Source organism: Geotrypetes seraphini, chromosome 2 (genome assembly GCF_902459505.1).
Source record: "Geotrypetes seraphini chromosome 2, aGeoSer1.1, whole genome shotgun sequence".
Taxonomy (NCBI): Eukaryota; Metazoa; Chordata; class Amphibia; order Gymnophiona; family Dermophiidae; genus Geotrypetes; species Geotrypetes seraphini.
Genome location: NC_047085.1, coordinates 493,870,172 through 493,885,659, shown reverse-complemented (window position 1 = coordinate 493,885,659; position 15,488 = coordinate 493,870,172). Strand labels below are relative to the sequence as shown.

Sequence of the window (15,488 nt, the reverse complement as noted above, 5' to 3'; positions counted from 1 at the left end):
TGCCTATTTTTCAAAGTGCGCTTTTTAAGCGTAGCACAGCGGGTGCAGGTGTCAGCCCGATGCTCTGGACCCAGGCACTGGAGGCACCAATTGTGCGGGTCTGTGAGAGAGATCGGGCGTGCACACCGCTGGCACTTCTTAAAACCCGGTTGAGGGGGCATGAAGGGAAACACGGCCTCCGCAAAATCAAAGCCGGAGGCCTGTATGGTGACAACAGGCCCCGCCGGGGCCGGCTCGAAAAAATAAAGAAAACTCGACGAGTTTTTTTTTTTTTTTTTTTAAGGAAAAATAAAGTAATCCAAAGGGAAAAAAGGAAGAAATTCGGAAAAAATACGCGAGCGGGAAGGCAAACTAATGATTTCAAAGGCCGTTGAAAAACATGCGACTTCTTCGCTCCGCGGAAACGAAGAAACTGGGGACCACGCACTCCTCCGTCGGGCGGGAAGGCTCTCGCGCATGCTCGGTGCGGCCAACTAGAACTTTCTAGTTAAAAAGGTCCGTACCGGGGCTCCGTCGGTGACGTCACCCATACGTTAAGAATATGCTGCCTGCTTGTCCTGGGATAAACATTAATACTCATTACAAACTCTTTCATTTTTTTAGCTTACCATTGGTTGTTCAACTCCCAGTGCTTAATTCACAAACTTAATGAGATTCACGAGGAAACTGTACAAAATACTAAGGGCTCCTTTTACGAAGGCGTGTTAGCGGTTTAATGCGTGTAATAGCGCGCACTAAACCGCCGGCCGCGCTAGCCACTGCCGCCTCCTCTTGAGCAGGCGGTAGTTTTTCGGCTAGCGTGGGGGTTAGCGCGTGATTAAAAGTTGTATGCGCTAAAGCCGCTAATGCGGCTTCGTAAAAGGAGCCCTTCCACGTCAGGTAGTCGAGGCCAGTAACACTCTAGACTTCAAGGGACGATGGGACAGACAGGTGGGGGGGGTCGCTCAAGAGGAATGCTTAATAGATGGAATCTCGAGGGAGGGAAGGTTCTTGAGTGGGCAGACTTGTTGGGCCGTCGGCCCTTTTCTGTCGTCATACTCTATGTTTCAAAGGGTATGAACTCTTGGTGCCCTGACACAGCCAGATTCAGCAGTTCTGGAGCAGTGCCACTGTAACACCTTCTCTTTCCCCATCCTTGTTTCTTTATTGTAACCTACCGACTCTATTCTTTCCTCTTATTTCCTAGTTGGGAGGGAGAGAGGGGGTAATGGGAAGGAGGGAGGGCGGAAGGGAAAGGAAAGGGGGTGAAAGGAGGGATTAGGGTTTGTCATATAAAAACGTTTGGAGGAATAATAGTATTGAATATATGGATCAGAATTTTCAAAATGTGTGAAATCATTTGTAATGAATATCTATATGTAATATACAAATGAATATTTACTTTATTCCTTCAGTAAAAATGTTAGACCATAACTGTATTTTATGTTGCCTACCCTTTTTAAATTTTTAAACTTACTTATTTTAAACTTTTATTGTAAACCGCTTCCTGCTTCGATTTCCCCTTGTAGTATATCAAATAAATTGAACTTGAACTTGTAGGCCATGCACAGGGTGTTCTTTACCTTCGGTGAGTACAGGAGTGGGCAGGGCAGCCTGAAGCTGTTCCAGAGAGCCACTCAACAGCCTGAGGTTGCCGATGTGCAGGTTCATGGCTTTGTGCAGCTCGGTGTTGGTGAAGCTTGCCTTCTCGTGCACCTCCATGTACTTGGCCCACTCCTTTTTGACTTCGGCGACTCCAGCAGAGGGCGGGCTGCTGGGCTGCGGCTGAGAGAGCCTCCCCACCATATCCTGCAGCCTCTTCTCCTGCAACTCATTTTCATCCAGGAGGTCTTTGATCTCTTTGAGAGAGGCTTCTACGTCTGTATAAACCCCAGAGAGGACTACAAGAACAAGCGAGAGAGAAAGAGGGATGGAGGAAAAATCATCTAAAATTCAAGTTTACAAAAATTAGTCTGGCTTTTTTTTAATTTCTGCTTTTTTTTTTTGCTATAAATGCTACTCCCCCAACCACAAAAAGTACTGCTACTAATCATTTCTATTGTGCTACTAGACATACACAGCACTCCCCCACGAATTCGCAGTTCGCGGTCCCGCTCATTCGCAGTATTTTCTGACCGCAAAGGGCAGGCAGGAGAGGGCAGCTGGAGTGCTGGTGAGTGAAGGAAATCACTCACTGTATGCTCCGAACGCCTCTTCCTGTACTAAAGTCAGGCCTCACCAATCAGGAGCTGCAATGCTAATGGTTTTATGTTCTAACCATCCCATGTCATTCTTTAGTGTCTTTCTCAACCTCAGTCCTTCTACACCAGCATTCTTCAATGCAAAGGCTTGAGGGTCAGTGGCTGGGCCCTTCATGCTCTGATTCTTCCCTCTCACCTTAAAGAGTGACATGAAGATGGTTTCCCATGGTTATCCGCGAGGACGGGGACGGTGATGACTTTTCTCACCGTGTCATTCTCTAGCTAGAAGATGTTATGAGTGAGAAAGCCCAGGAGAGTCAGTAAAGCAGTGCCTACCCTGCATGGACTGGACTAGGTTCTTTACAGTGTCTGGCCTGACGCTCAGAGCTGCACATTTCTCCATCAACACAGGTGGGATGTGGCTGTATATATCCAGGTTATCCACCGTCTCTGGATCCAGCTGCAGAGAGTCTATGAACTGCCTACAGAGAAAGAAAGAAACCATCACCAATTTCCATAAAGAAATCACATGGATGTTGACCTCTCATATCCTAGAGAAGCAATGATCAACTCTAAACTATTCAGAACAGTATAGGAGAAAACCTCACAGAGGTATACACCCAAAAACATAGTAACATAGTAGATGACGGCAGATAAAGACCTGAATGGTCCATCCAGTCTGCCCAACCTGATTCAATTTAAATTTTTTTTTTTTCTTAGCTATTTCTGGGCGAGAATCCAAAGCTTTACCCTGTACTGTGCTTGGGTTCCAACTGCCGAAATCTCTGTTAAGACTTACTCCAGCCCATCTACACCCTCCCAGCCATTGAAGCCCTCCCCTGCCCATCCTCCTCCAAATGGCCATACACAGACACAGACCGTACAAGTCTGCCCAGTAACTGGCCTAGTTCAATCTTTAATATTATTTTCTGATTCTAAATCTTCTGTGTTCATCCCACGCTTCTTTGAACTCAGTCACAGTTTTACTCTCCACCACCTCTCTCGGGAGCGCATTCCAGGCATCCACCACCCTCTCCGTAAAGTAGACCTCTAAACCAGTGGTTCCCAACCCTGTCTTGGGGAACCACCAGACAGTCAGGTTTTCATGATAGCCCTAATACATGGGGCAGATTTGCATGCCTGTCACCTCCATTATATGCAAATCTCTCTCATGTATATTCATTAGGGCTATCCTGAAAACCTGACTGGACAGTGATCCTAGAGGATAGGGTTGGGAGCCACTGCCTAAACAATGTTGAAGTTAAACAAACAATGACTCTATGCAGAAGAACAGTTAATAAGGACGACTTGACATGGCTGTGCTGTCGACAAGAAAGGCTGCATCAGTAGTCAACATAAACCTTAATAAAAACAAAGGCAATTTCAATGAAACATTAAAATAAATGAAGTATAAATTAATAAAGTTTCACTTAAGTTGTAAGAACATAAGAATTGCCGCTGCTGGGTCAGACCAGTGGTCCATCACGCCCAGCAGTCCGCTCACGCAGCAGTCCCCAGGTCAAAGACCAGTGCCCTAACCTGCATTCGTTCTGGTTCAGCAGGAACTCGTCCAACCTTGTCTTGAATGCCTGGAGGGTGTTTTCCCCCTATAACAGACTCCGGAAGAGCGTTCCAGCTTTCTACCACTCTCTGGGTGAAGAAGAACTTCCTTACGTTTGTACGGAATCTATCCCCTTTTACTTCCTTGGAGAGGGTGCACAACCTGTCTTTATCTACTAAGTCTATTCCCTTCATTATCTTGAATGTTTCGATCATGTCCCCTCTCAGTCTCCTCTTTTCAAGGGAGAATAGGCCCAGCTTCTCTAATCTCTCACTGTACGGCAACTCCTCCAACCCCTTAACCATTTTAGTCGCTCTTCTCTGGACCCTTTCAAGTAGTACCGTGTCCTTCTTCATGTACGGTGACCAGAGCTGGTCGCAGTACTCCAGGTGAGGGCGTACCATGGCACTGTACAGCGGCATGATAACCTTCTCCGATCTGTTCATGATCCCCATCTTAATCATTCCTAGCATTCTGTTCGCCCTTTTTGCCACCGCCACGCACTGTGCAGACGGCTTTATCGATTTGTCAACCAGTACTCCCAGGTCTCTTTCCTGGGGGGGGGGTCTCTCCAAATACCGCCCCGGACATCTTGTATTCTGTATGGGATTTTTCATACTGACATGCATTACCTTACACTTATCCATGTTAAACCTCATTTGCCATGTCACTGCCCATTTCTCAAGCGTGGTTATGTCGCGTTGCAGATCTTCACAATCTCCCTGTGTCTACACTACTCTGAATAACTTCGTATCGTCCGCAATTTGCTCACCTCACTCATCGTACCCATTTCCAGATCGTTTATGAATAGGTTGAAGAGCATGGGTCCAAGCACTGGTACCCTGCGGCACCCCACTGGTGACGTTCTTCTATTACGAGTATTGTCCATTTACCCCCACTCTCTGTTTCCTATCCGCTAGCCAGTTTTTAATCCACGTGAGTATTTCACCCTCTATTCCATGGCTCTCAATTTTCTGAAGTAGTCGTTCATGCGGAACCTTGACGGACACCTTCTGAAAATCCAGATATACAATATGTTGACCGGGTCACCCTTGTCTATCTGCCTGTTTACTCCCTCGAAGAAGTGCAGCAAGTTCGTCAAGCAAGATCGTTCTTTACTGAAGCCGTGGTGACTGGTCCTCAACAGATTGTGTCCGTCAAGGTGATCAATGATGGTGGTTTTTATCAGCGCCTCTACCATCTTTCCCGATACCGAGGTCAGACTCTGTAGTTTCCTGGATCTCCCCTCGAACCTTTTTTGAAGATCGGCGTAACTTTCGCCACCTTCCAGTCTTCTGAAATCTTTCCCGATTTGATTGACAGATTGGCTATTAGTTGAAGCAGTTCAGCTATAGTCCCTTTCAGTTCCTTAATGATCCTCGGATGGATGCCATCTGGTCCCGGGGATTTGTCGCTCTTAAGCCTATCAATCTGCCTGCATACCTCTTCTAGACTGACTGTTAACCCTGTCAGTTTCCCATTTTCGCTTCCAGCATATAGCCTGTCGGGTTCCGGTATGTTGTGTATATCCTCTTTGGTAAATACAGATGCAAAAAAACGTGTTCAGTTTATCGGCGATGGCTTTGTCCTCCTTTAGCACTCCCTTTATTCCTTGATCATCCAATGGTCCCACCGCTTCCTTCGCAGATCATTTCCCCTTAATATATCGAAAGAACGGCTTGAAGTTTTTCGCCTCCTTGCCTATTTTTTCCTCGTAGTCTCTTTTGGCCCCTTTTACCACTTTATGGCACCTTCGTTGATGCTGTTTGTGCTTTTTCCAGTTTTCATCCGTTTTTGACCTTTTCCATTCCTTAAACGAAGTTTTCTTGTCTCTGATCGCTTCCTTCCCTGCTACAGTTAGCCACGCTGGTTCCTTGTTCTTTTTCCTCTTGGATCCATTGTTGATACGCGGTATATATAGATTTTGCGCCTTAGTGACTGTGTACTTAAAAAAGGGACCAAGCTTGCTCTAGCGTTTTTACAGTGCTTATCCTCTTCTTAATCTTCTTCCCTACCTTGAGCCTCATCCCTTCATAATTCCCTTTTCGGAAGTTCAGTGTCGTGGCCGTCGTTCTGGACCGATGTTTTGCCCCTGCTATTTCCCAGCGTCCCTTCTACTTCTACATCTTGTGTCGGTCCTCGCAGTCCATTTAGAATTAAGTCCAGAATTGCATTTCCTCTTGTATTTTCCTTGACAAGTTGTTCTAGGAAGCAATCGCCTACAGCATCCAGGAACTTGGTCTCCCTAGTGCAGCCGGGGGTGCCTAAGTTCCAGTCTATTCCCAGATAGTTGAAGTCACCCATGATAACTGTGTTGCCTCCCTTGCAATTGCGTTCAATCTCGTCCGTCATTTCTCCATCAATTTCTTTGTATTGCTCTGGGGGTCGGTAATAGATGCCGATCTTCGTTTCCAGCCCATTTGTTCCCGGAATTTTGACTCATAAGACTCTAACTTATCCGTTTGTTGTGGCATGCTCTCTCCAGTAGATTCAATTCCCTCTTTGATGTATATGGCAATGCCCCCACCTTTTTGAGCCATTCTGTCTCTGCGGTATAGTTTGTATCCCGGTAGCATTGTGTCCAAGACGTTTTCCTCGGTCCACCATGTTTCCGTGATGCCGATGATGTCCACATTATCTTTTTGTGCCATAGCTTCTAATTCACTCATCTTATTTCTTAGGCTCCTTGCGTTCGTGTACATTCACTTGAGTTTGCGGCCTGTTCCTTTCTTGCATTTCCTTCCCTCTTTTGTCCTTTTCGATCTGTCTTGCCTGTGATCCGGTGAGTTTTCCCCTTTATCTTCCTGCACAGTATCCTCCGGGTATACCAGCTCCCAAACCATCGACTCTCTCGGTCAACTGTCGGCTTTCCCCTTCTTCCTAGTTTAAAAACTTGTCCACTTCTCTCTTGATGTTGCTTGCAAGTAGTCTGTTTCACTTAAGTTATCTGTTGTAATTTTTTAAAATTTTTTGTAAACCACATAGAACTTTACGGCCCTGCAGTATATAAATTTATTATTATTATTAAGGTTTATGTTGACTTCTGATGCAGGCTTCCTTGCAAGGCTCTTCAACATCGGAAAGTACTTCCCCCAGACAACGATCACACAGATAATATAAACACAATCAAACACAATTTAACAAATCAGCATTCAAAACAGCGTAACATTAAATGAAAAAACAATTGGTATACACGAGATCATATAAAACAAAAGCATTCCCTTCCGGGAAGGGGCGCGGATATGACATCGAACGCCGTCAAAAACCAGAGCAAGCAATGCATCGAGGACTCAAAAATCATAAAAAGTTACAAGACTAGCAGAAAACCACCGGAGTTCACTTCAAACAGTAAGCAAATCAATCAGACATAGAAAACCTTTGTAGTATGGCTAAGTAAGATACATAAGCATTGAGGCATAAAAGCAACATCGTAAGTGAAACTTTAAGCAACATGGCATTTAAAATAAATATAGAGGACGGTTTCCTGAAGCCTTCTTAGACTATTAGAACAAGAGAGATTTTTATAAAATAAGACATTAAATAAGGAACATAAAATATTTTGTTTCTTTGTGTTTAGAAAGACTCGTGCTCAATTCTGAAGAAGCTCTTAGTAAGGAACAAGAGCGAAACGGAGATCTTCCGTCAAAGTCAGTCAATTGGACTAAAGCCAGCCAGTCGGGCGACATAACAAGTCAAAGTCAGCCAGTCGTGCGACAAGTAACATCTGAGCTAAGTATTAAATAATATTATTGAACACAAAGAACAACAGTAATAATTAGAGGTCTACATAGTATATATATAAAAAAACAAAAAGAAAAAGGAAAAAAGTGGATGGACTTAGATCAATGATAGTTCACCAGAAAGGTCAATATACCAAGATTAGTTCTGGTAATTGACAGTGAACACTTTAAGATCCGCAGTCTCCACCTCTGATATTATATGTTATGATTGAGTAAACATTTTTTCAAATGTACAAGATCCTCTTGATCTAAAGTTAGCCTTTGAACAGGAGACATTAGTAGATATACTAGCATAAACGATTGGAATCATTCCTTGACAACACAGCAGCATTGAGTTCTCCTTATTAACACTCCTTCCGAATAAAGATTCATCGTTTGTTTGACTTCAACATTGTTTAGAGGTCTTTTGGGGTGTCTTCAGAGAACAATACAAGTGCCATTACAATATGAAAACAGTGCAAGACATTTCCTGCAGTTTTATGAATGTTAGGTAGATCCAATGTTATGTCAGCATACTGCCGTGGTTCTTGCTGACAGATAAATAATCATTTTATCCAGCACTTTTCTAAATGTTCATGAAATTAAGTATCACCAAATATTTATAACTAGTCTTTAAGCCCGTTACATTAACGGGTGCTAGAATAGATGTGTGTGTCTGTCTTTCTTTCTTCTCTCTCTCTCCTTGGCCGCTTTGTCTGTCTTTCTTTCTCCTCGGCTGTCCATCACCACCACCCTTTCCCTGCTCCCTCTCTCCAGCAGTAGCCCTTCTCCCTTTCTTTTATCTCCCCCCCTGTCCAGTAGTACCCCTTCTCCTTTCCCTGATCCCCCTGTCCAGCATCCGCTAGCCAGGGCAGCCTTGGGGCTTTTGCTAAGCTCGCCTACCTCGCATTATCGAAGTGGGCTGGTCTAGCAAATGCCATGGCTCCTGTTTTTGCTGGTCTGGGGGTGAAGAGGCATCTTGGCAGCGGCAGCACAGGAGTCAAACTGCCACCGCCACTGAAATCGCTGCACGTGCCACAAGCTGTTGCAAGCGCCTCAAGCCACCGCAAATAGAATACGGCACGGAAGCACACAGCACGCTGTCAGGGATCACGCCTCCTAAGTGCGCATGCACGCTTATGGTTTTATTATAGAGGATGAGGGGAAAGGTTCTGATGCTGCCAGTTTGTTTTTTTTTAGCAGCGCTGAATATCTGCATAGCAGTGTTATTCAAACTGCTAATCTGAATAATTATCCGGATAAAATTATTTAATCCAGATAGTGGGTTAAGTATTGCTGCTAACCTTTTGCCTCCAACCCACGCCATTCTGGTGTTTTCCAGATAGTTCCTGGGAAGTCTGTATTGACTTTGTACCTCACGGTCTACATGTTTATGAAAGTAGCTCTTCCCATATCTTCTGGTATCCTGCAGTATTTATTTCCTTATAGGAAAGTTATACATGTTTACTTCTAGGGGAAATCTGTCCCACTGTGCAACTCAGAACCAGCACAAGAGGCGGAGAAGGACAGTGGCTTGCTCTTCTGGACACATTCTCGTCCTCTACTGCACTCACTCTGGTCTCTGGTTTGAGCCATGAGACATAGTACGGCTCCATGGTTCAAATTCAGCAATTGGAATCAGGTGCTAAAAGTAAACATGGGCAATCAAGAATATTGACTCAGTGTGTCCACAGAAAGCTGGACAATCCAAAACAAAAGACGCTGTGGAGACTGATGTTCCTGATGTAGACTTTATTGCTTGTTCGGCAAGATAATCCACAATGTGATAAATGAGGAGGACCCACCCAACACGGACCATGTTTCGACCACAATGTCTTCCTCAGGGGTCCCAAGGGAGTCCTTTCAAGGATCTTGTGGATTATATAATCAAATATCCTTCAGGACAACTGTTGAGGTTAAAGAGATCGTGTTCTTTGCAAAGTCATTTTAAAACACAAGCACGAGTTATGCTCGCTCCATTTCAAGCTTGAGGTTATCACAAGGCCTAGAAGCAGGGACAGGATTTTTGAAGAAGAATAATAATAACAGTTTATATACCGCAGGACCGTGAAGTTCTATGCGGTTTACAATGATTAAAAGATGCTATAGATTGAGTAGAATTAACAGAGTTAAGAGCTAGTGATAAACAGCTTTAGAGATCAGTTATTGTGGACTAAGATTTTACAGGTCAGTTGCCTAAATATTTCAGGAACAGATATGTTTTTAGGTGTTTCCTAAATACCCCATAAGTAGTAAGTAGAGGAAGAGACGATTCACGATACTGCCTTTCGCCTCCCACAACCTCAACAGTTGTCCTGAAGGATCTTCGATTATATAATCCACAAGATCCAAGAAAGGACTCCTTTGGGACCCCTGAGGAAGACATTGTGGTCGAAACACGGACCGTGTTAAGTCCTCCTTGTTTATCACATTGTGGATTATCTTGCCGATCAATAAAGTCTACATCAGGAACATCCGTCTCCACAGCGTCTTTTGTTTTGAGAAGTAAACGTGGCCCAACATACAGCTGCTCTTCTCCTCCTCTTGCGTTGATTAGCATGGTGGGGGAGGAAGATAACAAGCTCAGGGCGTGTGCATAGAAAGAAGGTAGGGCTGCAAGAACTGGGAATGATGTAAATGAATACTTAAAACTAATCGAGTAGAAAAAAATGGGAATCAAACAAAAGCAAAACTATAAACCAGCGCTTACTCAAGTATTTCATTCTTGGCATCGATTTTTGACATCTGTTCTCGGAGCAGCTTGGCTTTTTCCTCACTGGTAAAAGATGAAAGAAAACCTTAGGTATAAGAAATATTCCATTATGAGTCCACATTTCAGTCACAAGTTCAATCACATTAACAAAAAAGGGAGAGCCCATGACAGCCATGAGGACTACGAACTAAAAAGAGTTCATTTTCCTAAAGAGGCTCTCTATAATGAGATGTAGAAAATATCAGAAAAGGTCTAGAATGATTTTTAGGACATGGTTATGATACTGAATACTACTGGATATGGGTATTTTCAAGATTGTGACCTGAAATTATGAAAACTATATATAAATAAAAAGTCTTTTTTTTTTTTTTATTCTTTATTAATTTTTGCATATTACAACAAGTGTATTAGATAAAATCATATGAACTTATAAATACACACTTGATTAACTCTCATAGAACACATTAAATATAACATTTCATTACATATTTATATTCTATAATATCTTGAATATTATGTAATACACCTAATATCAAAACAATTATTATTAAATAGAAACCATCCCATCCCTTCCCGTAACAGAATTTCATACAAATATATTAAGATTATTGATATATTCATATGCATTATGAAATAAATAAAAATAATAAAAAAAAAAATAAATAATAAAAAAGACTTAATGATTTTAAAATAGTTTTTAGCTATCTTCTTGGATTGTAATATTTTATCATTTTCAGGTCACAACCAGAAAAACACCATCTTCTTGGTAACATTATTGGATAGGATTTACAGTCAATTTTCCTACTTTTTTCTTAAGAATAAATTGTGTTTTATTTGGAAGAATTAATGGGTCCACTTCAAAGTTGGTATCTTCCTTCCTGCGAGGGTTCTAGACTTATCCTCATGGCATATTGGATTTACCCGTATCAAGGATATTTTCTTGAGGCTCAAAACACAAGGTGTAAATGTTTGTATAACTGGACAGTATGGAAAACATATAAGGCTCTTTTCTCCCAATATCCCACCTCTTTCCTATCCGAATGATTAGGTGAAATTCCAATATTTTATCCGTGCACCAAGCTGCCTGGAAAACAGCTGGAATGGAGTAGCAGCCCACTAATGGTTAGATCCTGGGGAAACCTGGGTTCAGTTCCCACTGCGGCTCCTTCTGACCCTGGACAAGTCACTTAACCCTTCGTTGCCCTAGTTACAAAAAAACACCTTAGATTTTGAGCCCACTAGAGACAGAGAAAGCATCTGCATATAATGTGTACAGCGCTGAATAATTTAACATAAGAACATAAGAATAGCCTTACTGGGTCAGACCAATGGTCCATCAAGCCCAGTAGCCCGTTCTCATGGTGGCCAATCCAGGTCACTAGTACCTGGCCAAAATCCAAGGTGTAGCAATATTCCATGCTACTGATACAGGGCAAGCAGTGGCTTCCCCCATGTCTTTCTCATTAACAGACTATGGACTTTTCTTCTGGGAACTTGTCCAAACCTTTCTTAAAACCTGCTACACTATCCACTCTTACCACAACCTGGCAATGTGTTCCAGAGTTTAACTATTCTCTGAGTGAAAAAAATATTTCCTCCTATTGATTTTAACAGTATTTCCCTGCAACTTCTTCGAGTGCCATCAAGTCTTTGTAACTGCTGATGAAGTGAAAAACTGATCCACTTGTACCCGTTCTACTCCGCTCAGGATCTTGTACACTTCAATCATATCTCTCCTCATACCTCTAGTAGTGCTATAGAAATAAGCACTACTAGAGGTAAGTAGTAGCTTGCTTTCCTTCACTTACTATGGGCCTTGTTTTCACTATCTGCACCACCCGATATATAAGGAGAAAGAAAAAAAAACAAAAAACTAAGGAGGAAAAGTAAAAATAGTGTTCAAACATTTATAACCATGAGCAGGCCCCAGAAAGAGACAAAGTATCATGAACACTTAAGGTATTATCATGCCCTTCTGTGCAATTTGTCTGTCTTGACTCAATTGTAAGCTCTTTTAAGCAGGGACTGTCTCTTCTGTGTTTTGATGTACAGCACTGCGTATGTCTAGTAGCGCTATAGAAATGATTAGTAGCCAGGAGAGGAGACAGAGGATAGAAACAGAAGAGGAGAGAAAGCAGGAGAGAGCAAGGGGCAGCGGGAAAATGATTTAACCAATTCCCTTTCGTAGTGTAAAGTTCTAGCGCTCGCATTGATCCTGAAGCAAAGTGGTGGGATAAACACAGACGTTCTCTATATGACATACAGATGGAATAGAAGTACAGTAAAACCTTGGATTGGAAGTAACTTGGTTTGCAAGACAAGCAAAACATTTGATGAAATTTTAACTTGATATACAAGCAAAGTCTTGCAATACAAGAACATACAGTATACACACATCACAACTGAGCCGATGGTTCTTCTCTCTCCGATGCTGCGGGAGTGTAGGGACTGTTCTAAACAAGCAAAGTCTTGCAATACGAGCACATATAGTATTTTGGATTAAAGTTTTGGGGTTATGGAACGAATCGTCCGAGTTTCCATTATTTCCTATGGGGAAATTCGCTTTAATATACGAGTGCTTTGGATTACAAGCATGCTTCCGGAACAAATTATGCTTGCAAACCAAGGTTTTACTGTACTGAGCTTTTCCACTCATGGAGAAACTTAAAAACACTTTCTCTAGCAACTCCTAACTCCCACTCACCATATGACACCTATCATTCTCTCTGCTGCAACCCCTATCTGTCCCATTTGTTCTGTCTGTCCTAATTAGATTGTATGCTCTTCTGAGCAGGGATGTTGAATGTACAGCACTGAGTATGCCTTTCAGCGCTATTGAAAAGATAAACAGTAGCGTCATCCCAGGTCATTTAGATTTATAGAGTCGTCTGCTGCCTCTGCATTTCTCTCTGCTCTGGCTCTTCTGTTATCAGCTTCAGTTCCACAACTGATGACAGGGCTGTTTAACTGGGCGCTTTGAACTAAAGAACCTGGCAGTGGTGGTGGAGACAAAGACTGTGGCCGGGTTCAAGAAGACGCGGGATCTCTGAGGGAGAGAGGGAGAAAGTGGATGCTGTGGATGAGCAGACTGGATGGGCCATTTGGCCTTTATCTGCCAGGACAGAGAAGGACCAGATTGAAAGCAGGGAGGAGGAATATATGAAGGCATGAAAGGGAAACAAGGGAGGCAGAATTTGAGTGGGGGAAGTCTGATCAAAGACTAGGGGCTCCTTTTACTAAGCCGCATAGCGTGGGTTTAGCGTGCGCTAAAACCGCTAACATAGCTTAGTAAAAGGAGCCCTAAGTGTTAAGAACAATAAGTGTCAGCAAGCAGAAGGGAAGAAGAGATGTCCAGATAGGGCAATGGAGGGAGAGGGAGACAGAGAGAAAGGTGGAGGAATGAGATTGTGAAAGATGGTAAGGTCAGCAAGAAGAAGAGAACCCCCCCCCAAAAAAAAAAAATAAATAAATAAAAGAGGTGAAAGATGAAAGCTCAAAAATCGAGGGAAAGAGACAGTGAGAAAGCGAAGGGAAAGGCTACAAAATCCCACTCCCCAATGACATTTGGCTGAAGGTGGCATAATATCTTTTGCACCACACCTCAAATCATTTTGCTCATTGCTTTAACTACATAGGTATGACTTATTTAAAGATTGTACGACCCCCTAAATGTCTTAAACATTGAGGCTTAGAAGATTCTGACCTTTGCTGGTCAAACTGTGAACAAGCTGGATTTTTTCTTCTATATCTTTGGTGGGAATATCCTTCTATTTGACATTCTGGAAGCAAATTTAGCCCGTCTCACAACAAATTACAGGAATCCCTTGTACCATTTAATCTGAGCCTTATGCTACAGGGCATGAAAAATGGACTACTGTTAGCTGCTAGACCTGTTACATCAGATTCTTTCCCACCATCCATCACAGAATGGCTCGATAAGATCTGGAGGATTTTCAAGATAGAAAAATTAACATTGAAACCGAAAAGGCAAAATTTGATGAGGGCTGAAATCCTTTTCTGCTTTGGATAACATGTATGTAACTCTTGCTTTAGATTTGATGCGTGCCTTCTTTTCCTTTAGATATAATCTTATTTTCTGTCCTTTTTGTCATTAATGACCACATCAGGTTTATGTTTTTTAAAACTTGATACCCTGCAATGTTTCAAAGGTCAATGTGGCTTACAAAGAAATTAAAATAAATTAATTTAAACCTCCCCCCCCTTTACAAAACCGTGAAAGTAGTTTTTAGCACAGGCCTAGCGCTGAATGCTCTACGCTGCTCCTGATGCTCATAGGAACTCTATAAGCGTCGGGAGCAGCGCAGAGCATTCAACGCGCTGGCTTACGCTAAAAACCGCTATCGCTAAGAAAAGAGTGCCAAAAATCATGGAAAAGGCCTAATCACAAATTCAAAGGCTAAACAATAAAAATAAAAGCAAACATTAATTATCACATGTATTATGTCTTGTATTTTTATTCCCCTTGTTCCCCTGCTATGGAACATTTACAGATTTTCCTATGCAAGAGGCATCTAACAATTCAAAAACTCTCCCATCCTTCCAGAAAAGGAATTAAAGGAATCGAGATATTTAGCCAATCTTTGGCTTTCAAATTTTCTCAACTATGGAATGAACTCCCCTTAATTTTGAGGAACCCCCAGTCCTTTTCAATTCTTCCGTAAATCTTTAAAAACTTTTCCATTTGCTAAACACTTTGAAAACCAATCCTTTTGAAATTTTTGTTGTTTTTATTTCAGTACTAGTGTTTCAGCCCGTTACATTAACGGGTGCTAGTAAAGCCTCCTTCCCTCACATGTCCCCAGAGTCTGTAAAGCAAAGCGTGCTCTTTTCTCCACATTGCAACCGTGTCAGCTTAACCCTATGGTTGCAGATTTGCAGTGTCCTGCATGAAAACACAATAGTACAGACCAACAGCAGCATCTGCAGACTTCCTGCAAAATGTGTACTGAATTTAGGTAATAGAGCTGCAAATTCGTGACTGGTCATATCAAATGGGAAAGGCACAGCTATTTTGCACTAATATCACTGAATGTCGATCCGGCCTGCTCCTGACCCTCCCACCGCCGACAAACCTCGGGACTCCAGCCGCGTAGGCAGCACTTTAAACACGCTGCTTTGCGGCCTTCTACTGGCGATTTCCTCTGCTGCGTCTGTCTCCGATGATGTCATCAGAGACGCGGCAGAGGAAATCGGCAGAGAAGGGTGCTAAGCAGCGTGTTTATAGTGCTGCCTACGCCACTGGAGCCGGGAGGCGACGGAGAGGGCAGGGGGTGCTAGCAGCCGGCAGCTGCCGC

The 15,488-nt window shown here is 42.8% G+C and overlaps 1 protein-coding gene across 1 annotated transcript in view; it reads right to left on the bottom strand.

Annotated features, from left to right (window-relative positions):
* PTPN23 (protein tyrosine phosphatase non-receptor type 23) overlaps positions 1 to 15,488 on the bottom strand; it is a 190,485-nt gene that overhangs the window by 80,224 nt on the left and 94,773 nt on the right. The window contains exons 14-16 of the mRNA XM_033931921.1: positions 10,171 to 10,236; positions 2,517 to 2,662; positions 1,563 to 1,880 (exon numbers count right to left, since the gene is read on the bottom strand). Of these exons, the coding sequence (XP_033787812.1) occupies positions 1,563 to 1,880; positions 2,517 to 2,662; positions 10,171 to 10,236 (530 nt within the window). The remainder of the gene's footprint in view (positions 1 to 1,562; positions 1,881 to 2,516; positions 2,663 to 10,170; positions 10,237 to 15,488) is intronic.